Source organism: Stegodyphus dumicola, chromosome 1 (genome assembly GCF_044657685.1).
Source record: "Stegodyphus dumicola isolate Sdum_Otavi_A_Nest chromosome 1, ASM4465768v1".
Lineage (NCBI taxonomy): Eukaryota > Metazoa > Arthropoda > Arachnida > Araneae > Eresidae > Stegodyphus > Stegodyphus dumicola.
This window is the reverse complement of record NC_140768.1, coordinates 189,232,788-189,258,331: the sequence shown is the minus strand read 5'-3', so window position 1 is coordinate 189,258,331 and position 25,544 is coordinate 189,232,788. Positions and strand designations below refer to the sequence as shown.

Genomic DNA, 25,544 nt, shown 5'->3' with positions numbered 1-25,544 from the left:
GATAGTTTGGAAAATTTGAAATCGTATATGATGAACCGTACTTTCCATTTCCCCCTTTTTTTAAGGTTTCATAGTTTGGGATTCAGTTGCTTGGTATTCCTCTTGCCTTGGGTTGAAATTTGGTGATCCTAGAAGCCAAGTAAGCCATGTAAAGTCAATCAAAATCGTAAAAATAACCTTGTATTTAGCGTAAGTATATTGAAACACTCAATCGATTTCGAGGACAGCTAAAGGTCCCTCATCAGGAGAAAGAAATACCTAGAAAGAAGAAAAATAAAGGGGAAGGAGTCTCAGAAACACTTGACCCTTATCAGCACTGCACGTGGTTAAACCGGATTTTTAATCAGAGTTACACTGGCCGCCTACTTTTACTGAGCCAGGCTATCTGATCAAACATGTAACACGAAGGACAAGAAAATTAGCGAAGTTAAAAATAGGGAGCGAGGGGCAACTGCACCTTCACGCTCAAAATCTGAACTTTGAATAATCGTATATGATGAACGAATTCGAAGTTCAGATTTTGAGCACGAAGGTGCAGTTGCCCCTAGCTCCCTATTTTTAACTTCGCTAATTTTCTTGTCCTTCGTGTTACATGTTTGATCAGATAGCTGGCTCAGTAAAAGTAGGCGGCCAGTGTAACTCTGATTGAAAATCCGGTTTAACCACGTGCAGTGCTGATAAGGACCACATGTTTCTGAGACTCCTTCCCTTTATTTTTCTTCTTTCTCCTGATGAGGAAGGACCTTTAGCTGCCCTCGAAATCGATTGAGTGTTTCAATATACTTACGCTAAATACAAGGTTGTTTTTACGATTTTGATTGTCAAATTAGCGTGTTTCTCTTCTAGTCCATGTAAAGTCATTTGCCATTTAGGCCATCTAAGGTAGACCTTGTAATATGTAGCGTTGTCTGTTGAAAATATCCATCTCCTGTGGTCATAACAATGTACTTAACCTTCCTAGTGACCGAAACCCTCAACTAAAAACTCTTCATCTCAAGTCTTGAAAAGAAACCAGGTTCTACTATTTCTTCTGCCCATTCTGTATCCAGATTAAAGCTAAAGGCGGCAGACGTTTCGCTGTCTTTAGTTGCTTTCCCCCTACTCAAATGACCGTCGTTCAGCAGGGCGTATTGACGTGTCCATGTCCTTTTCTCCAGCAGGCTCTCATTATGGCAAGAAAGGTAATTGAATGTATACCAGATTTTAGTGGTTATCGCCGTGTTGGCTGTGTAACTAAGCAGATTTTAAACAGCATATGTACTTTATGTGTTTGAAATCGATATTGCTTTGCGTTTTTAGTTTTTTATTTGGAAAATTATTTACTTTTATTTCTTCGTGTTTTACTAAAATATTTCACAAAATCTGCATAAAAATTGTAGTCATTCCTCACGCAAAAATTTATAGAAAATTACGTTTTTATTTCACCGTAACTTAACCTTCCTAGTGGCCTTAACCTTCCTAGATCGTATAAAGAAAAAAGCCGGCACATAAATGAACTCTTTTCAGATAAACTATATTACTATCTAGATTTTTGAATGATTTTATTTATTAAAAATTCCTTTTCCATATTAAAAGTTTATAATGATGATTTTAAATCATGTACTGAAAAACGATAAATTACTTGAAATTTTTCTAAATTCGTACATACGCACAGAAAACTTCCAAAATATTTTTTTTTTTTTTTTTTTTTTTTTTTTTTTTTTTTCCAGTTTCTTTTATTAATGCTTTAAGTATTTCTAACTTTAAATGAAAATTAAGACTAAAACTATCGTGCGAATAAACGTAGAACTGAGAATATTTTGCCTAATTTAGTGTACTGAAAAAATCTAAAATTCAGTTTTAAGATGCTGTATTTTCAAAGTTAAAACTGTTTTTAAAAATTTCCCTAAAGAAGCGTCTTTTTTTGTTATAAATTCTAGGAACACATTCTTGACGGAAATATAGTTTCAGAATTAAATTAAAATGCCTTGAAATAAGTGTGTCTTGAATCAAGTTAGATAAAATTATATGACATTAAATAAGAAATGATTTTTTTCTCTGTACAGTGTTAAAGCTGATACTTTCCCGTTCTTAAAGTTGTCTCTGCTACTCCTAGGCTCCAAGACATCCGTAAATAATTATAGAAGAGGAATGTGTAACTGACTTAGATAAATCATAGAGTGAATGTCAGTTCGGGTTTACTTCGCTGTTATTCGTCGGTTCTTCTATTAGGCATAAATTTCAAGAGTTAGAAGGGAAAGGTTCGGCGTTACCTTCACGGGTAGTTTGCAGGGATTTGTTTTTGTCAATAAGATGAAAACAATCACGACGTGGACGAATCCAATTTAAAATTTAGAGGAGTGCGTCCTCTGAACGCATTACAGGAAGCTACAGGAATATTTTTTTAATTTATAGTGCCTGCAGCTAAAAAGATAGTGGGAAAAATACGTGAGGATATAATACACTAATGATTTCTAGAGCAATCTTGAGCAGGCAAATTGCAGTAAATCTCTTTCGCGTCTGAAGAAGAAGGACTTATGCCAGTTTGCTCTTGAAATTGATAAATGTTTATTTAAAAATCTATGCGAATTTAAAGTTTACTTTTTTACAAATTTTAACTATTATATTGGCATGTTTCTCCTCTTAGTAATTTGTTATATTGAAAATTCAAAAATATGATACTTGAAATCATGCTCTGTGTGGAAATTGACACATACATGCATATGTATGTATATATATATAAAATCTTTAATATGCAAATTTTATCAGAATGCATTGAAAAATAAAAAATAATTCTTAAATTATCCCAACATTTCTGATTATATGATACTAAAGTCAAAATCATACAACACGTTTCAAAGGATCCTTGTCCTCATTATTTTTAAACACTTATAATTAAAACACATATACTTTAACGTATATATTTTGAACTTTATGTAAATTCTTTTATTTTATTTCGTCTCCTTACCCGGGATAGATATAGCTTAAAATTTCAATTCAACAAGGAAAGCGATTTTTCCGTTGTATAGCATGAATGGGAGTTAATTTTCCTTAAAAGGTCCTCCATGAAGGCATCCCTTCCCTTAGGTATGTAGCCTTTGTGTGCTTTGCCATAATCAAATCCAATCAAGCGAACAATCAAGAATGAAAAAAATTTTCTGTTATGTTAAATCATGTGATTTGCAGAGTAGGGGCTCCACTTATGGTCGAGAAGTAAACAGCTGTATACTGGTAGTTCGATCTAGGTTATTGCTCAGAAGAGCGAGTTGTTATTATATAGACCGTTTTCTGGCTTTCCGCTTGTGTAATGTGAATACGACCTAGTTTCGCTGAGCAAGTCGTCCTCGAAAATATACCTTCCCTTAGGACAGCTGTCGTGTGCTTTGTCATATCCAAATACCCTGACCTGATAACCCACTAGCTACATTTTAAACCGAGGCGTCCAATGACGTTCTGAAAACTGAGTAATTAAAAAGATTTTTTAATACATTTTATTTTGCATCTTTTAATTTCCTACACTTTTGTTCGTTTTGAAATTTGAAGCACCTCCATGTCTTTTTAAATCTAATAACGTGGCTAGAAACACAAACAAGAATTTGAACCTTATGGACCCACACTGAATTTTCTGTCAGAATAAAAATACCAAATGGGAAAACTCGTATTCGATGAAATATTGTACTAGCATTGCAGAAACGACTCTGCAGAAGCAACTGCGGCAAAGCAAACCAGAAATTTATTTCAAAATTTGACTCAGTCAAAAAAGTTCTTAACTACATAATTCTTAACCTTCAGCTCTTAACTACACATTAGAAAAATAATTTAATGGAATTCGATAAATATACCTCAAAAGGGGAGCACTCTCGAACAATGTACTTTTCTAGCTTTCCTTTTTAGTAAGTAAAGAAGAAAACAAGAACTTTACTATGGAAATGATATATATAATGAATGGATATTTAATAATTGAAAATGCTCAATTGATTGAGCGAAAATTGCACACATGGAGTTCATGATTACCATGAATTTACTTGCAACGCTGTTTCGCAACCAAGAAAAGACCTTGCAACTGGCCAAATGGATAAGACCACTGAAAACAGGTAGTTCGACTTTCGCTAAGATTTGATCTTAGCGAAATAACTAATTGCATGACACATCGTGTTTTTCCTCATGTACATACGAGACAATTTCTGTTAGAAAGCCCTTAGCAAAGTCATTACTCCATTAAGGAAACTGGCTTTGAATACTTTGCTTTGTACAGTTAACCAACCATCCAATGAAATAATTGCAATTCCGTTGTCTGCGCATCAAGTTTAAACATACTGGCTTTCTACCCAAAATACATTATTGCTTTTGAAACTATAATTAAAGATATAAATTTAGAATTTCTTTGCGTACATTTCTTTTATTATTTTATTTGTAACCATTAGTTTCATTTTATGTAATGAAAAAATCAAAATTCAGTTAATATCTGAAGTTATTTATACAACAAATATACAGTAAAATAATGTTGTTACCTGCATTACGTTCAATCGTTCATCAAAAGTAGCTCTGAATTGGTTTAGTTTTTATTTCTAAAAACTCATTAAATCGCGTTGTAATATCAGTTTAATTATATGCTCTTATTAAAAATTAATTTTGTAAATATAAATGGGCTATTGGAGACATGAATATGTTGTAAACGCATGATTTAGCACACCCGGAGCCTATAAACTGAATTTATGGGAATTTAATTTTTTTATATTTTAACACAATTGCATGGTAAAATCATAATTAACTATATTTGACATAAAATTAGCAAAGCAACAACCTTGTATTTGGCGTAGATTTAGTCAAGAATGCAGTCGACTTCGAGGACAAACAGGTGCAGGTCCCTCTTCATCAGAAGCAAAGAAATCTGCCAGTACAGTGGGACCTGTACCTGCTTGCCTTAAAAATCGACTGAGTTTTTTCAACTCAAGGTTGCTGCTTTCCTAATTTTATGTTTCGCTTTGGAGTGTTTCTTTTCTGTTTTGCTTGGCATGCTGCTCTCCATTGAATCATGTATTCTCCAAGCTTAATAAATACTAATTATCATTGGCATGCAGTTATTCCATTCTGTGATTTTGAATAAAGCATAACAAATTTTTAACAGCAATTATTTGATAAGTATTGTAAAACAAAGGTAACAGTGAAATACATACATTCAAGATTATGATTTATGAAATAGTTTCACCAGCTTACAAGGAATATTAGAATTGTAGTTTTACTTGCTTGAGTATAGTCATTTTGGCGCAAATTTTTAAATATCGTAGAATTACCAACAGGAGAGATCAAAAAGTTTTGAAACTGTTATAAGTTTGTCAGTGTGCGGCTAACATATTTGGCACAAGAAGGAAAAGTAATGAGATACATCTTAAAGCTAATAGGCTTACATATCACGGGCAGTAAAGTCATTTTATTATGAGAATTAAATGTCAGAGTAATTATGTAAAAAAGTTATTAAAAATAGGTTTTTCAATATCTCAACATTGTTAACATAACACTAAATTTAAGTGCCTTTAAATCATTTTACTTTTTAATTTGGAATAACAGTATTCATGATTCAAAGAATTATTATTTGATTCCTTTAAATTTTCCTGACTTCGTGCTTTCAAATGTTTCTTGAATATCAAAATATTCGAAAGTGAAGTATTCTATTCTGCGATTAGATTTTGTACTTTACAGTAGTTTCATAGTCGTACTAAATATATATTAAGGAAAACAATAAATATTGTATAAGCAGTTATTACTGCTTTTTGTAATCTGAACCAAGTACCTTTTTAATATTACTTTAAAGATTTCTGGTTTTATGTTCTTGAAAACTGAATCTCAACAAGCCAGCATCAGTAAAAATTAAATAAATAAGTATTGCATTATGTAACCCAATCGTTGTTTCTTAAATACTGCCCGCAGATTTTTAAAATAAACTTAAACTTTTATTTGTTCTAAAAATATATATGTACTGCATACAGACAATACACTGTATTATTTACATACAAATTTCTACTTATTCAGGCTTTCAATCACCAGCTAAAATGTAGCATACGATTTTAAAAGGAACTGTAACAATTAAATTTTTTATGACGCTTTTCTTTCCCAAATGATATTAGATATTTCAGGTGTCCAGATTTTCTAGCATTTGCATTTGTAACTAATAATATAAAAATAAACTGCTTGTCTTTTCATATTATCAGATCCTTAAATACACATACACACATTTATAAACATATATACGCACATATATCATTATATGCCATATTTATCAGTTTTAAGTTCATGTATAAGAGATGTACATTGCTTTCCAATGTGATAGTATAATGAAAATTTATTTCTATAATTTAAACATTTTGATATAAATCTGTCTTTTACTATCTGTATGTGAATTCGCTTTGCACAGTTTAAAATACTTTGATAAAAACACAAGACTAAGCATATAACATATTGTACTTTCCCCAATTTTTGGACTATTTCGTGGGGGGCGGGGATCAGTATGCTGAATTTTCTATTCTACATCTCCATTCTTATTTTTCCCCTTATCTCAGAATTTGTTTCGGCTTTAATCACGCTGTTAAATCGTTTTTAATTTTGAAAATTTCATTGTAAAACTGGAAACAAATTAAAAGTATTATTAAATCCATACAAATTTTAAGACTAATTAAATTAAAAGTTAAAATTATTATCTTCAATAAAACGTGTTTGAATTAAAAAAATTAGTACTATTTGAACAGCAACTCAAAACTTCTGAAATGTAATATTTTCCTCAGATTAAAAAAATATTAATTTAATGACTTTTTCTTTTGTAAGGTATTCCTCCCGCCTTCCTAGCGTGTCTTCGTGGTGTAGTGGTTACCACACTGAGCCGGTATTTCAGAGGTGCGTGGTTCGATTCCCGGCGAAGGCGTTGCTAATTTTTCTATCTCTCTTCCAAAAATATCCTAATGTCTCTACACTTTCATAAGGTTACAGAAAGTTATGACCTTCTTTTTTCTGCTTGAGAAATATGCTTTGCGTGTCGGAGGGGTATGCAAATCTTATTACTAGAGCTGTCTGCGTAAGATGAGAAATTCCTCGTGGAGAACTTATTAGTGAATATGATTCAGGCTTCCTTAGAAAATCCTTTACGAAAGTATTCGCTCCCTTAGGCAGATAGCCTTACTGTGCTCTAACATAATCTAATAAATCTGAATTTAATTAAACAGATAAAAAAATAATTATTAAAATCAGTAAATGCTTGACGTAAGTAAACAACATAAAAAATTTCATTATTTATCCACGTGCTTATTGTATGTATGTTAAGCAGTGAAGGTTACTTAAATAAAAATATACGAAAGCATCCGCTCCCTTAGGCAGATAGCCTTACTGTGCTCTAACATAATCTAATAAATCTGAATTTAATTAAACAGATAAAAAAAATAATTATTGTAATAAGAAAATGCTTGACATAAGTAAACAACATAAAACATTTCATTATTTATCCACGTGCTTATTGTATGAATGTTAAGCAATGAAGATTACTTAAATAAAAATATACTTATTTTTTTATTTTCAGAGCGTAAATTAGAATGCATTCTTACATATTAGGAGAGGACCTATTGTTTCTAGACAAATCAATACAGAAGTATAATTTCAAAATAAAATAAAAATCTATTTGAACAATGTTATACTTATCATCATTATGCACTAACTTATACTGAACAATATGCAATATTTTAATCATTATACAATATTAACATCTAAGCAAACCTATAATAACTAAAAACAGAAAAGTGCTCACGTTTCCTACATTAAACGATAGAGATGATGCTTAAAATTCATGTTCAGTGTGATATATTTTGAAACATGGCACTATACATAATGCTGCATGACATTCCTCACACTGGTATCTGGTTTCACGTCTTGTTCTCTTTCCATTTTCATTTTTACGTTGAGCACATACAAGACATCGTCTTACAGCATTTAATTTCTTACCTGACCGAGGTATAAAAGTTGGAAAATGTCTACCCTGTAATCGAAAAACATCCATATGCAAATTTTGTCCAGATTGACGACGAGCTGTTGGACCGCAATTTTCTTCAATTAAACGTTCGATTATTTCAATACGAAAGTCTAAATGATTTAATTTGGCACCACAGCCATATTTTTTATATAAAATGAAAGCATTCCACATGACTTGATTCACCAAATACCGGAATATTATTTTGTAGTACTTCTTTTGTTGATGCCGATACACAGGGTAATAGGATAAGCACTGATCGGCCTTGTCAACTCCTCCCATAGAATTGTTATAATCTACTACTGCAGTAGGTTTCTTTAACGATTTATTTTTCTTTACTGTCTCTATCATTTCTGCGTTGTGCACAGTACTTAATATGCAGACTGGTTTTTTGTCCATCCATTTTAAAACACACATTTTGCCTTTTTGAAATGCTACTATTTCTCCTGTCTTCAGCTTTTCAGATTTTAATGCAGGAGGCAAAGCTTTTCTTGTAGTTCGAACTGTGCCGCATACATCTGTCTTCTCAGTAATCAGTAGTTCTGTCAGTTCTGGAGAAGTATAAAAGTTGTCAATTGTCAAAAAATATCCTTTTTGCAATAAATCATCTATCAGCGACATTACGCTCTTCGTCGATAAGCCATAATTAACATATTTTTTTATAAAATGCAGTCTCTTTGCCAGTATAGATAATTGAGTTCCAAACATATCCACTAGATGATTCGCACAAATGGAACATCTTAACACCGAATCGTGCTCATTTTGAAGCGATATATTGCTTCCAGCCAAGTCTTCCCTTATACGCCATCAGTGATTCATCTATACGGATGTCTCTTTCAGGCATTTAAATTTATGTGTTAGCATTTTTGAAATGCTGTGAATTTTTCGAAGCTTTGGCTCTGGATGCTCAGTTTCATCGTAAGTTAAATTGTCGTCGAAATGAAGGAATTTCATTATCAAACTATACCTTTTCTCGGTCATAATTTTGCTTATAAATAGAGTATGGAGTACAGATCTTTGCGACCAAAACCATTTTTCTACTGGTTTGTAAATTATTCCTTGCAGCATAAGCATTGCAAGGAAAACTTTAATTTCTTTGTTATCAGTTTCAGTCCACAGCCGAGTCCTTGAACTTGGAGTAGCTTCATTTTCCTCTAAATATTGTTCAGCATACTTGTTTGTTTCGGTAGTTATATGCTGAATAATAGAATCATCCATGAAAGCATTAAAAAAAGATAAGGGATTAGCCTTATCTTCAATGCAGATTTTCAGTCCTGGAACTCCTATGAAAGGAAATCTTGGAGGAGGTGGTAACTTATCAGCGACATCAATCTTACACCAGCCTCTGGCACTTGTAAGGCAATCATCCTCTGATTCCGATTCATCAGTACTTGAAAGATCCTCAGAGGAGCTTAGAAGTGATTCGCGCAATCGTCATCACTTTCCATATTTAATTAGCAAAGGAAAAATTCAGAAAATTCAATTAAATCACTGGTTGTGTTGCGGAAAAGTTGTCGCAACTGAAATCTTAGTAACACGCAAGTCTATTTATAACCGTGTTTGAAAGTTTCTCCCTCCCACTGTTTGTGATGCAAAAGACATCAAAGAATTATCGATAGAGTTTCCTACCATCAAAGAAGCAGCTTTTTGAGCTAACAATCTTTAGAGTGACAAAGCACGAAAAGAAAATTTACTCTATGTTTGTTTGTTTTTTTTTCCTGACAATGTTTTCTCCTTTTCTAAACAGAAGATCACTTAGTTTTATAATCCTAATTGTAATGTTCAAATGTTTAAGAGTGTTATTCTATTCATTTTTACCTTATTTATTCAAAGGTCTGAGTAATGGAAATAGTTTTGTTGTTCAAGCTGTACAACATCTGCATTGTTAAAGAAAAGAAGTGTGTTTCAACTATCCTAGGAGTTCCTTCTCCCTAATTACAAAAACATCTCAATAGATGCAAGAGACACTTGTTTAGCGCTTATCGCCAGAAATAGCCGTTGGCTATGTTCCTTGTCTACGTCCTGTGCTATCAGTTTGGCTACTTTTTGGCAAAATAAGGATTTAATGTTTCAGTTTGTATAAGCAAACAAAATTTATTTCACATTTTCACCATATTTTTTTTTCATGTTTCATTGCTTTTTAGGAGAAATTAAAAATTTACTTAAGGTTTAGCTTTAATATAGGCAAATTAGTTCAGAACAATTAAACATAAGTAAGATTTAGTACTTAAGAACATTTTAAACATAAGCAAGGTTTAGCACAATTTTGATTTCAGCGAAATAAATCCTGGAATAAAATATGATTTTTCCAAGTTTCATCTTGTTATCGATTTCTTAAAATTACATTTTATGAATAATTCATTAAATATTTTACATAGAAAAGCACATTTTGCATAGTGTAACAAAGCCACAAATCTGAAAGTTTGCCGCTTGAGTATTCTTAAACTGTATTTCTCGTTCTTGTCGCCATCCAAATTGTGCAATATTGAAATATTGAGATTCTTAATTTATACTTTCCTAAAATTGTAAAGTTATTGTTGGCCTTTCTTATTCTTTCTCAGATTATCATGTTTACAATTTTTTTTAATGTTTACATAAAAATCACTAAATACTAATTCAGAATTCTGCTTTCAACCAAATGGACTGATTGCCTACTTTTTCTGGATTTTGGACTGTAAATGGTTTCCGAGCCTTATTCAAGTTAAAATAATTTTCAATGAAAATATCCACTCTAAAACAAATACTCATTGCGTAATTTGTTGAGCTTTACTGTCTAAATATCCTTAATAAATTTTCTGAACAAAGTTGCAGCATCATATGCTGATCTGTTTCCATAATAATAATTATATAACAGTAGTAAAATTTCTAATTGATCCAAAACAATATTCGTACAAAGAGCGCTCTTATTCATTTCTTCAAAGAGAAAACAGATCTTCATGAACTATACTAGAAAAATCTATTAAGTGTACACAGTGTGTCTCAGATACGAAGCTTTAGCTGTATTATGAAAAAAATTCTGCTTTTTAAGTATATAAATGTATAAACAATTAAAATTTATAATAAGACATACACAGTTTTTTAGTTTTGCTTTAAATAATCTTCTAGATAATTGCTCAGAACTAAAATACAGATAATTAAATCGAGATTAAACTTAAAACTCTTCTACACATTCTCTTTTCAAAAATCTGAAGCAAATTTTAAAAAATTCCGTTTTAAATTTTACAAATGAAATTTGTGAAATTTTAGATCTTTAAAAAATAAGAAAACTTTATCATTTGGAAATCTATACGCAGTTATACCAGTTTTGGAAATTACAATAATTTACTTTTTAAAAAATTTATTCTTGCGACTTACAACTTGAGACTTAGTGAATCCAAATTCAAAATACTGCTTGTGTTAATTAATGGTTATTTAATTAGAATGATTACAAATAAACTGAAATTCTTGATGTTTCCTGAACATTTTATAATATAATTAACATTGTACCGTTTTATATGCAGAACCTGAAGTACTGTTCAGTTACTGAGAATTATTCTTGGTGGCAAGTATTGTATGATTATTTCCACCATACGTAAATTTCATTCTCATTGTGCATAAATTTATGTCTGCAATTCGATTCAACATTTAATTTAAAAACTGAAAGGAGTATCTAAAGCATGGTCATCAGAATGCAACAGAATATTATAAATGTAGTTTCATGATAGTAATTTATTTTAAAAACCAAAATCTGCTTTTGGTATTTCGTATTATTTTATCATAGCACCAATCAAAAATGTTTTAAAATGCTTTTAGAAATTTAATGCTTTTGGAATAAGATAGCTCAAATATTTTTTATCCATTTTTAGTGTAGACTATACCATTTAGAATATAAAATCATAAGAATTCCAAACCTTTACTCTGAAATATTTCCAAGATTAATCAAAATCCTTTATTAATCTACTTTTTAAAATTTTTATGTTTTGAATGCGCACTCATCGTTCGGTGGATAATACTTTTAATGGATGGACAACAAGAGGTCATCCGAATCTCTAAAACGAACGACGTAAAATTTTTAAATATGCCATTATACGAATGATTGATATTTTATCGTAAATTATTATTCAGTGATTTAAGAAAATAATAATTTTAATATGATTAAATTCGATTGAAATTGAACTAAGGATTTACATCTTCTGTATTACACACTTTTAGAGAACAGATAGGAAATACAAAATATCAGAATTTTTCTTTAATGTTAAAGCTTAGATGAACCTAATTTAGATGAAGGGACAACTTCTTCAGCAGCGCGGGAAATTTTATTACCCTCAGTCACAATGAAAAAGACAGTATGGGAAAGAAGAAAATGCGAGGACCATCTACTGCAGGGTTTTAAGAGCTTCCCCCCCCCCCCGTCCCTGCCGTATTCAAGCAATTTTGACTTGGCCCTGTATCCAAAAGGAAAGATGCAGACAATATATATCTTTGATTTTCCGAATCTTGAGAAAGTATCTGTCATTTCATTTGAAGATTTTTTTCAAGCTTTCATTCCTGTTTCAAGTTAGAATTACGTTTCAAGAATGAAACTACAGTTTGTTGCAACAATTTTTAGAAACAAAACAAAAAAACTAAAAACAAAACAAACAAAAAAGGGATAGTAAAGATTTTTTAACACTGTATGATACGTTATTCCCTAAATTCTCGCAAAGGTTAATCTAACGAATAATGCTTAACAATTTAAAGAATAATGTCTAAGTCTTTTCACTAATATTCTTTTTAGTCTAAAGGGACTTTGTCCTTGAAGGCTATTGTTTTCGTTTTGCGTTGGTTCATTATAAATGTCCGTTTCAATTTTCAAACTGTTGCCACCCAATGTTAGAGTCCCGCTTTATATTTGAAGAAATTAAATGACGAAAAATCTGCATAAATGTATGTATATTTCTTGCATTGTGATAAAACATTGGTACATACAGCCATCGAATTTTGAATGACATAACCCTACTGCGGATATGGGTATGTGGAAGCTCAAATTTGAAATTTGGAATTTGTTTTGTGATCGATTTGATATTTTGTAAAACTTTAACGAATTTTTGAGTAACAAACTAAACGATTTAAAGGCGAGAAATGGCAATGTTGTACAGAAAAAACCTTTTTATCTCCAGCGCGCGGAACTGTGTATCGGAAATTCTAAAAGATATGCTCAATTTAAAACTACTTTGCGATATTGCTCTTGAACTGAATTTTATGGTTTAAGTGCAATGAACGTGACATTTAATAAGTAACACGCAAAATGTTAAAAAAAGGTCCTTTTGGACATAATTTAAAATCTGAAACTTTTCAAATTTTTCTTTTATTCTGCAAATGTAAATAACTTGGATAAATTTAAAAAAAAAAATCATTTTGTGTAGTTTCATTTCAGATCAAAGGGTATTAGCCCAGAAAGGATATTAATTTTGTTTTGGCATTTTGCGTCCATTCACTTTCTGTGTTGATTCACTTTTCTGGAAGCCCTAATTTGGAATTTGTTATACTATCTATTTCATATCTTGTCAGACATTAAAGAATTTTTGATTAACAAACTTAACAATTTCAAAGCGAGAAATGACAACATTGTAAGGGATAATAATAATAATAAAAAAAAATTACCTCCACTGCACGAGACTCTGAATCGAAAATTCTAAAGATCTGTTTAATTTAAAATTATTTTGCAATATTGCTGTTGAATTGAATTTTATGGTTTAAGTGCGAAGAGCATGATATTTAATAAAGGTAACTCACAAAACATTAAAAAAAAAAGTGCCTTATTGCATAATTTATTATTTTAATTATATTTTATAATTTATTATTTAAATGTTATATTATTATTGTTACTGTTTTATCAGTAATGTTCACAATTTTGAAATTCTAAGTTCCATAACCGACAAAATAATTCAAGCTTATGATATTTGTTATTCTTCTACTAAATCGCTTATCCTATGCACTTTTTAATTGCAATTCCACACCTGCGTCGTTAGATATTGTTTTGAAGTTTCTAACAAAGGAAGTGCTTTTAATCTTATATAAATCCGTGAATTCCATTATATAATCAACGCACTCATCTTTGACGTATTCCTAGAGAATATATGCATTGATTGCAGATAACTGAAGTGAGTTCTAATTTGTTCATTGTTTTCATGTATATCTGATATGATAAATTATGTTTCTTTTTCCTAGTACATTGATCTCAGTAAACAGTAGATCGTTTATATTCATAAAAGGAAAAAAATTCTTTAAAATAATTATATTTTCAAACGAGGAAAACTCTAAATTGATTACAATCAAAGGACATAATATTTCAGTAGTTTGTTTTCCTTTACTTCGAGAATAAGAATTACTGCAAAGCAACTTTCTTCAATGCCTTGCTTAGAATAGAATAGCAGAGTTTGGACACTATGATAGTTAGTTTAATTAATAAGGTATTTTCCCCCTCCTTTACATAATCCATCGCGGTGTAATTAGAAGCATACTCGACGCGTATTCGAGAGCTCCAGGGTTCGAATCCTGGCAAAGGGCAATGTACATTTTTCAAGTCTGCAGCATCAAAAGCCGTAATGACTCAAAGTCCGTAGAAGAACAGGTTAGCTCACATGCGTACCAATGATTATACTATATAAATTTAATAATATTTGTGACATAAAAAATTAATTTTACAGTCATGTTCAAATTTACATTAAACTTAAATCAATGCAAAAGTCTATAAGAGCCAATATAGAGCAAGAACTCACTTTCGTTTGTTTATGCAAGTGAGGTAACCTACGATTCTTCTTAACTAAGAGACTAAAACTATCTGCCTATGAACAAGGATGCTTTCGTGAAGACTTCTGAAGGGAAAATATCTCGTATTCACGCTACAGAAAAGGAAGCCATTAAAACTCCCATGCAGTCCACCCGTTCACTAGGATTTCAACCTAGGTCAAACTCCCAGTTCAGCGACAGTACCGCTAGGTCGATACTACGAAATTGAAGAATTCTTAAAGCATACGAAAAATTTACTGCATTTTTCTACTTCTTCACAATCAAATTGAAAAATTGAAATATTTTCTTCTTTTGATCTTGTTTTTGTTATAAATACGTATTTTTTAATTAAAGATTTGTCTATAACATGTTGAATGATAATTTGGAATTAATTGTTTTTCTTTAATGCATACCCAATAGATTGCGATTTTCTTCATCTAATTAAATCCTATCAAAAATTCTGTTCTAGTAATGCTTACAAAAGGCACTAGTAGTATGTTTTTTTAAGTCTTGAATAACTTCTGAAACATCCATAAACAGTATTATTGGGTTTGATTGCTTTTTTAATTAACTATAATGAAAGAACATAAACTTTCCCGAGTTTGCAGCGCATCTGATATAGCATACGAGAGCTATTTCCCTAAGGCAAAAGACGCATACGAGGAGGATTTTTTAAGGGCAACTAGCTCATGTTCGCTTTGCTCATGGGAAAAAAAAATACAAAAACGACTAATTAGCCACCTCATTCTCTGGGATTTTAACGCAGGCTTAACACAATTACAGTAGTCTTATTCACTCTGTCAGTGGCTAGCCTTTTACTAAGGCTGGGAATTTTAATAATATTGGTATTTAGTATAGCAAACATTTACAAATGAAATTGATGCTTTCAAGGAAAAGTTTAATTGAATTACATATTCAATCTATTGATACCAAGAAGAAGATAAAACTGAAAGCATATTGATCAAATATCAGGTCTGTCTTCTAAATTGGGTATTAAAAATCATTCAAGTGATTGTTATAGATTTGTGCATATCGTGTGGATTTTTTAAAATGCGCAAACCGAAATTGCGGTAACACCATTAATTTCTTTCGACATATTTCATCCTCTGAAAATTCCCTAATCTGAAAATTTCGTTGTCTGTTTGAAAACAAAATAATGATCCTGTTAACAGCTGTATGGAAAGTGAGAAGCTCTTTTTTTTTTCCCCCTCATTCACTGCTTTATGACTGTGTTTAAGCAACACTTTTTACGATACACTGTAATAAAATATGTATAACATTTTTTTTACGCATAAGTATTAAACGACTACGTTTTTATACTGATTAGATAATCACTAGACGTCTGTGTTTATAGACAGATTTGATAAAGTTAAATGGAAATGCACGGAAAAGCTATTTACCTTGAGGTAGACATCTTTATAGAGAGACTGTAGAAAAAATTGCTGGTATTCACGTCACAACTGCAGTTTTAATGAGAAGAAAAAATAAATAAATTACATTACGCCCAATTTTAAGGTTTTGTGTTTTACTTTCATTTATTAAATATCATGTTCTTCGCACTTAAACCATAGAATTCAATTCAACAGCAATATCGCAAAATAATTTTAAAATAAGCGTATCATTAGAATTTCCGAAACACAGTCTCAAGAATTCCTTCCTCCTGTACAATATTGTCATTGCTCACTTTGAAATCGTTTTGTTTTATCAAGAATTCCTTACAGTGTTCCAAAATATGAAATCGATAATAAAACAAATTCCAAATTAGGGCTTCCAGATGCCCATATTTGGTGGAAGATTACGTTATTCAAAATCTGATGGCTCTAAGTACCGTTGTTTTATCACAATGCAAGAAACATACATACATTTATGAAGATTCTTCATTATTTAATTTCTTTAAATATAATACACGGCTGTAATATTTGATGGCAACAGTTTGAAAAGTGAATCGACGCAAAATGCCAAAACGAAATTAATAGCCCTTCTGGGCTAACGCCCTTTGGAATAATAAAATTTTTTATTCGGATTTAAATTGCTTATTATTTGTAAGATTTCTGTTATGAAAATTAGTCCATTTTCCCAAACATATACGAAACAATAAGCTATTTAAATGTATGTTTATTATACTATAGATCAAGGATGTCAAACTTGCGGCCCACAACAAATATTTTTGCGGCCCGTCCAATATATCGGCAAATAATAATATATAATAATAAAATAACATATCGACGAAGAAAAAAATTAAATGTTTACTTCTAAGTAATTAATGATGATTTATTCAGTGTTGTTAGATTACTCACAGTGAGCTGACACACACACACACTACTTAAATTACAAATGCGTGTGAGTAGCTTGCGTTCAGCTACCTTTGGCTTTTGGGGGACACGTGCACTCAGAACTTGTACACATCCCCCGATAGCCGAATGTGGCCGAACTCATGGTCTTAGTTTTCCAATCATAGTTTTGTACGATATATTGGTGCATGCATGTGCATGCACTTTGCTTTATTATTAATTATTACTTAATTCATATTGTTACGGATTTCATAGTTATTTATTTAGTTAGTTTTTTTTATTTAGAATTGTAATTAGGTTTGCTTCATGTTCCCTTAGCAACGCAGGCGATTTTTGAAAAGACAGCTGCGTTGGAAGGTTAAAAATAGAACAGCGCGTGCATTTAATACCTAATAAATAAATATCTCGTAATTGCTGTTGCCATTCACAAAAATCCAGATATTTATAGATGTTTCCAGTATATTCGAGAAATTAATTATAAAGCTTATAAAAGCCGAGAACAAACAACTCATCTCGGTAGTAGCTGTAGTTCTAGTGAACTGTTTGTTTACTTAATGCTGTGATTGATTTGTAGCGATTTCGCTCTGAGATAGAATTAGTTTCTCTGTTTTGAATTGATTTTTGCTAAACCTGCCTGAATTTTACAAATATTTATCTGCCAGGTTTGAAAATACTCGAAAATTCGCATATGAAATTATTTCCATGTTTGGTAGCATTTATCGGTGCGAGCAGTTATTTTCAGTCATGAAAGGTAATAAGTCTTATATTAGAAACCGTATTAATGATGGTCACCTTGAGTCAGTGTTGAAAGTTATCACTGCAAACAAAATTTCTCCCGAAATAGGAAAGATAATAGCAGAGAAGAGATGTCAAGTATCAGGACATAAACATTAAATTTTTCTTGTTCTTATCTATATAAATATATATATGTTTATTATTGTATTATTCGAAATAAATCTACGTTTCTATGAATATTGATTTTTTTTTTTCGGCCTGCCTAAAGTTAAACCTTGTTTGTTTGGCCAAAGTGTACCTATGAATTTGACATCCCTGCTATAGATTACTGCGGGAGATGAATTCAGCTATCGTCTTTAAAATATGTAGTGAAAGATTCATAAGTAGCTGGTATTGGTATAATAATAACAATAATTTTAATAATAAATGAGGTTAAGGAAAAGTTGTATAGAAAGGAATGATGATATTTATTTTATTACTTGTTTACTTTTATATTTAATAAAAAATCACTTTGCTCATTACTGTGCTTACTTAAAGTTCAGAACCTCTAACACATGATAGCATACGTCGAAGCGTTGCAACCATGGCTGGCGCTAGGCATTTTCTCGATCAGCGTAACTTTTGAAGATTTTAAATTTTGCTTTCCGGTGCATTACTAAATTAAAAAACATTTTCAGCTTGTAAATGCCTCTGCCTTGTGTATTACCTAAATTCCAAAATTTTTGCCATCCCTAAATTTTGCCGCTCAGTGTTTTTCTAAATTCTAAAAATTTTCCCACCTTTTAATTCTGCCACTCCTGCTGTGATGTCAGCCCTGGTTTCAACGAGTATCGGTTTAAAGCTTACGATTATTTAAAATTGTAACATGTTTATTATTCTAGTATTTCCGAAAATAAAGATGTTTCTATATTGTAACGTTAATATCAGTCTTATGCTGTCAAAAGTCTGTCATTAAAACATCTCTTGTATATATAAATTTCCAATACAATACCGATATGCTTCTATTAAAACAAATCTTCATTAAATGTTGAGGTATGTTAAATCATTAACATTTTGAAATTAATTATTTTAATGATTCTGTTCAACTTATTGTGTTTCGGATATTCGATTCTAATTAAAAAATAGGAACTTTGAATAAGTACTCTGGATTTATATATTAGCTTCAAACTGTCAAACCAGATTTTAGTTGAAGAGTGGTTATTATTCAATTATTTTTATTCCCCATTTTAGATATTAGATGAAGAAATAAATTCTATTTTTACTTTCAGTACGTGTTGAAAGTATTTCTGCTGTCTTGGCTAATTCGATAGCAGTATTAAAAATTCGAACAAAACATAGATTTTTGAGGCTCAACAGTTATGTGCAGCAACCCCAAAATAACAAGCTAGATTTCAGAAATGCAAACCTCTTTCCAGCAGGGAGCCTATTAGTGCAATCACTCCCGTCGAAATTGCTGGGGAAAAGAAATCCTAAAGCAAGCATATATATGCTTGCAGGCCGCTTAGAGCAAGATTTTGGTTGGACGTATATATGCTTGCTGGGCGCTTGGAAGAGGATTTTGGTTGGACGTATATATGCTTGCTGGCCGCTTAGAGCACAGTTTTGGTTGAACGTATATATACGGCTCGCCACTTGGAGGGTTAATCACTGTTGATATTTTTTACCTCAAAATTTAAGGGACCAAATGATGTCAGAAAAATATTTTCCAAATAACAATGTTGCGTCTAGCAGCTTAAAGTGTGGTCCATGCTTTTGTGCTGTTTTCTGCATATTCGTATTGATTGAAATACTAATTGAAAATAGGATTCATCAGACTACTTGGCATTTTTCTGTTTATTTATTGCTGACTCTTTGTCACCCTATGTGAATTGAACATTTTTTATCTTGTTTGTTATAGCCAGCTAAGCCTTTAGAAAAGGTCCTCAACTTCCATGCTATACAGCAAGTTTATGTTCAGAGTTCCAGAGAGTTAATGTTGGATTAAAATTAGCTATAATTTAGAAAAACTTGCCTTAAAATTCAGTTTGTCTGAAAATTTCAGTTTGAACATCTAGTAACTAATAGTAACCCTTGCCATTAATATTATATCTAATTTAATTAGTTTCTGTTATCTGCAAACAAGAATAATTCTTGTTTTCAAATGGTTCACAAGTGCATTCACAGATTAGTGCTTTGACCGCTCACCATCATACTGCCTTCGAAGTAAATTAGATCACATATTTTATCTCCTTCTTCACAAGCAGGGAACTTTAGCACTTTTTTTTTTTTTTTATCAGTTATCCAACAGTTCATTTTATATCATTCTTGCTATCTAACTGCAATACTGTGGCATTATAGCTTATTTGCATGCATTTGTATGGAGCTCATAATTAATTAGCTTTTCAGTGTATGTTTTAATAAAGATTACTAAATTTATATCGGAAATCATGGCATAGCTATTAAGTAATTATCAGCACATTCCATACTCATGTTCAGTACTTAAAAATTGATCATGTATTCATTTTCAGAATTACTGAATTTAAACTCATTCTATTCTGTACCTTTATTGATAGCCACGAATTGAACTCTCGCTGTTTAGAACTTCAAAATTATGCCCTTCAAAAAATAGGCAATGAGCATTTATAAAAAACATTATTATATTGAGTAGTGGATTCATAGCTGAATTTTTAATTCAAATATACATTCATGGATTTATTTAATTTTTTTTTTTTTTACTAAAATGCTTTTTATATACGTAATAATAAATTCAGAAAGGTGATAAAACATCTTTTTATAATTTGAATGACAAATATTGTGTTCATGGTTTGATTGGTGTGAAGTTATTTACATGAATCAAATATTTTCGGTTAAATTGCTTCTGATAACATTTACATGGTTCATAACTCTTGAGGTAATCCCTAATTGCAGAATTTTTTTAATACTCAAGAATGTTTTTCCTTTTCATATATACATACACACACACAATTTTTATTGTTATATACTTGAAAACTAGTTGTGCTATTGCTCCATTTCTGATAATGCAGTCAAAAATCTTTAATCTGGACTCGTCAGGACTTCGGCGAATCGGATTTTCAGATTATAGATCCAGATTATAGATCATCATTTTAAATCTGGTAAGATGGCATGCAGAAATTATAAAATTAAAAATATGAAACCGTAATTTATGAAATAAAGAGCAATTATGATCTAAAGGGTATCAAAATTTACAAAAAAAGCTTAATATTTATTTGTTTACTTTATTAAACATTTCTTTCAACACGCGCATGCGTAAAGCATACATTACGAATAGTCGAAATTAGAAAATTGCAACCAGAAAACTATTTGATGTGTACTCATGATATTTATAATGATGAGGAATTTGATTTAAATCATATCAAAGACGTAATACATCGAGATGAAATACTACATTTAGTAACGAATTATAAGCTGAATAAAATAAAAACATCAGCCCTGAAGATAAGGATAGCGCTGACAGATCAACTTCCAGTTCAGTGCGTGCCGCGGCGTCCCCCCTACCCCCCGCAGAGCAGCGCGAAATTGATAAACAGATTTCGGAATGGTTAGAGAAACAAAGGATATGCCTTTATCCACTTTCTGTTTGATGGACATCGAAACATACTTTCGTTTTGTAGATCCTTTACATATTAGTAAATATATATCGGAAATTCTATTTGACATAATCGAAAGTTCAAGCTTACTTTTATAAAATTGCTCTAACAGTCTGCAAAAAATAATAAGCCGGATCCAGTTCGAAGATTAAGGAACAACGCAATCTGCAACATTAACTGAAATAGATAATTAGATAATTTTAGCTTAGCTTATACCGTCCGTTATACATTAAACGTGCATGCATGAACTTATTATGCACATTTGATGGACATCGAAACATACTTTCGTTTTGTAGATCCTTTACATATTAGTAAATATATATCGGAAATTCTATTTGACATAATCGAAAGTTCAAGCTTACTTTTATAAAATTGCTCTAACAGTCTGCAAAAAATAATAAGCTGGATCCAATTCGAAGATTAAGGAACAACGCAATCTGCAACATTAACTGAAATAGATAATTAGATAATTTTAGCTTAGTTTATACCGTCCGTTATACGTTAAACGCGCATGCGTGAACTTATTATGCACATGCGTGAACACCTATGCGTTGCCACATGCGCAGAAAGTTTGTAGCTTTGAGGTCCGGATTAATGACTTTTGACTGTATATATAAAACATAAAAATAGGCTAAAAATTTGAATTAAAAATTTTTAAACTATCCTGCGCTATAGCTTCAGGGCTGAAGTAAAATAAACTCAAAGCATCTAAATTTATTATTAAATAGCGATAAAAGCAAGGCAATTCCTTATAATATAATAATTGCAACCATTTATAAGAGGTCTAACACATTATCAAAACAAATCCAATGAAAGAACAAACTCGAAAAATAAAAATGTGAAATGGAAAATATACAAAATTATACAAATAAAAATTAATCTCCTTTTTATGTATATTTATATATATATATTTATATATACATTCTCAAAGGCAAACCTATGAAGAAATAAAATTCAAAAGCTCAATCATACCCAGAGAAATTAAAACCAAGTACTTAGGCATATATCTAGATGAAGAACTAAATTTCAAGTTTCATATCAACGAGACTAAAAATAAAGCCATCAAAGCTTTAATGTCACTTTATCCCATTATGAGCAGAAACTCCAAGCTAATTTAGAAACAAAAAGAATCTCCCATTGCATCAGACCCATCATACTCTATACAGTGCCTGCCTGGGCAATTACAGCTAAAAGGAATAGGCAAATTCTTCTGAGAATCCAAAACAAGGCCCTACGAATAATAACCAACTCGCCATGGTACATCAGAAATTCCACAATCCACAGAGATTTAAAAATTAAACCCCTTGACACAGAAATTCTCATCCATGCTCATAATTTTTTCACTAAAATAGATAACAGTCAATATAAAATGCTTAAAAAAATAGGAAAGTATGACTACACAATCTCACAGCCTTTTAAAAGGCCTAGAATGGTTCATCACAACAGTAATTGGTGAAAAAAAACGTAAAAAATTACAAGAGCTCGATAGCCGAGCAGTATTAGGCTAAGTTTTTTCTTGCATGAAGCATTGAAGGTTCGCTCCTTAGCTAAACATTAAATCTGCAAAGGACTTGTAAATATTAATAAATTCATCTATTTAATTGCATCTAATCAAGAGATTATTCTTACTATTATTAAAAGAAAATTGTGCATCATGTATAGAAAATTTAGTTTTGAAAAATCTTTTTACGCAACTGTGTATCACATTATCTGCAAAACTACAAATGTACCATATTTATAGGAAAATTCATTGCATCATATGTATATATTGCCAAAAATTGCTCCTGTATTTACCCAAGATGAGATTTGACTCCAGAAAATGTACAGAAAAATTGCTTATCAAGAAAATATATGCCTCCAAAATTTGCTTAAATAACTATTGCCAAAACTCACGATTGTGGCACCAATGCTGAATAGTCCCAAAAGACCAATAGATGGCGACACCTATGCCAAGCACTTCAGTGCTCTTCCTCCTGATTACTCAGGAGATTCTATTCTTCATATGTTCAACCCTACCTGGGAGCAAAAATAGCTAGGTAAAGGTCTGTGAAACGGTCGAATACCTCATACCAACGTGATGGTCTGCGGTCTATACCCTCCCTTTTTCTCTGCCTACGCTAGCTAGCTTAAGGATGTCTCTTGCTTAGCTGCTTCTATTAAAAATGTAATGCGTCGTCATCAAAATTGTGGGGTGCAGATTGGCCCCATTGTGCTGTGCCATTTAATAGAGTAATCAACAAGTAATAAAGATATATTTAGATTATGTGATTTTTGTGATTCTTCAAATGTTCTCTGCATCTTCTACTTCAAACCAAAACTTTTCTCTTTGTGTGCTTCTATCTTGCATAACTATGCTCTTCAGCTTTGCTCTCTGCTCTGCTAGGGTATAATTTTGCTGTCTTGCTTGCTAACACAATAATATCAAAAATGTAAATGTTCTTTGAATAGGCGCCCAAGTGAACTCTGGCCACAAACGTCAACTGGAAAATAAAAATGGAATTAAAACCACCTCGACTGCCAAGTTTTTTAGATATCAACCAAGTCAACATTATTAGCATACTACTCAATCAGAATTCTTCCTCTTCAATATGGATCCACGCACGTATCAACACTGCTCCGTCTTTTCCTTTGCATTTTTATTTCATATACATATATATCATGTTCTCTTCTATTTTAGGGGCTCATATATGTATTGCTACACCAGGAAGGCTTCTTGATTTTATGTCTGAAGATAGAGTAAATCTGCAGCGATGTACGTATCTAGTATTGGATGAAGCTGATCGAATGCTGGATATGGGATTTGAGCCACAGATAAGAAAAATTGTTGATCAAATTAGAGTAAGCTTATAGGATTTTTCATCTAATGTATTATAAATTAAATGTGTTATGTGAAACCAAGTATCAAACGTGATAAGGAATTACCAGTAATTAAGATTTGGGTTTTGTTGTAAAGGGAATTAAGAAAATACTTGTTTATTCAAATTACTAGTTGGGAGAGCTTATAAAATTAATAATTTAAGCAAATTAGAGTATGTAAAGGACAGACCAGTAACTGAATAGACAAAATATTAAACAATGATATATTCTCTTGACAATTGAATATTGGTTGCATAAAGTTTTTTCAACAAGTTTTCGTTGAGTGCAGTTTTAAGTATTGCTCATTTCCTTTAAAAGTCTGCCATATAGGCATTCCTTTCCCTGAAAATTCTTTTTTAATGGGAATGATCCTCAGATAATCCTGCTTAGATGTGTAAATAGCAGGAAGTACCAGTGATGGAGAAAATTTGCATCTAGTAAGAATTTAAGTTTACAGATAATGTCTTTCATTTCTGTGAAAATGTAAGTTGTAGTTTCTCGCCTTTTTCCGTTTGCTGTGTTTTCAGTGTTCCCCCTCCCAGTGCCTTTTTTGGGGAAAACTACTGTTGCTATCAAAATTTCAAAATGTAGTTTTAATGACCTTTTTGATTTTTGAAATTTAAATCAAAATTGAAGAGAATACATATTAAATATTTAAAGCTGCTTATGAAACAAAGTAACAAAGGTAAAATTACACAGATTAAAAATATAATAATAAAAAAAAAGATATTATTGAAACAATGTTTGGTGTTAAGTGTAGCTGTCTGCATTTGGCTACATTTTTGTGAGCAGTATATTAAAACACATCATTCAATTATTTATATTCTATACCTATTTTTAATCTAATTATTTGTGGCTACACAAAATCCATATTTAATTAAATTAGGTTTAAGAAATACAAAACTTTTACATACCAACTGCTCATTGCATTCTGTCTTAGTGTGCTCACTGATTACAGTACTTCCTGATCAATGTAAACACTGAAAAAGATTTGAAGCCATAAAGCTGACATTTGCAATTAAATGCTTTCCTTAATCAAAGAAGTCGATCAACATTTTGTTTTTGGATACTACTACTCAGAATGCTTTCTTGAAAAGGAACCACATAATTTACATTTTGTTTTTGTAAGGAAAAAGACTGGTAAGCCCTGGAGGTATGTCGTACCCCAAATCTTATATAATAGTCACTTGCACGTCACCTTCCAATTTTTATATAGAACTTTTTGAGGAACAGAACTTTAGAGTAAAATTAGATACTGCAATGGCTAATCATTTCACTTAAGAGTGTGTGCCACAAGGATGTAGCTTGAGTGTTATA

The 25,544-nt window shown here is 31.3% G+C and overlaps 1 protein-coding gene across 1 annotated transcript in view; it reads left to right on the top strand.

Moving 5' to 3' along the window:
• Positions 1-25,544, top strand: part of LOC118205085 (uncharacterized) — a 130,832-nt gene that overhangs the window by 68,123 nt on the left and 37,165 nt on the right. The window contains exon 8 of the mRNA XM_085824063.1: positions 24,049-24,209. Within this exon, the coding sequence (XP_085680189.1) occupies positions 24,049-24,209 (161 nt within the window). The remainder of the gene's footprint in view (positions 1-24,048; positions 24,210-25,544) is intronic.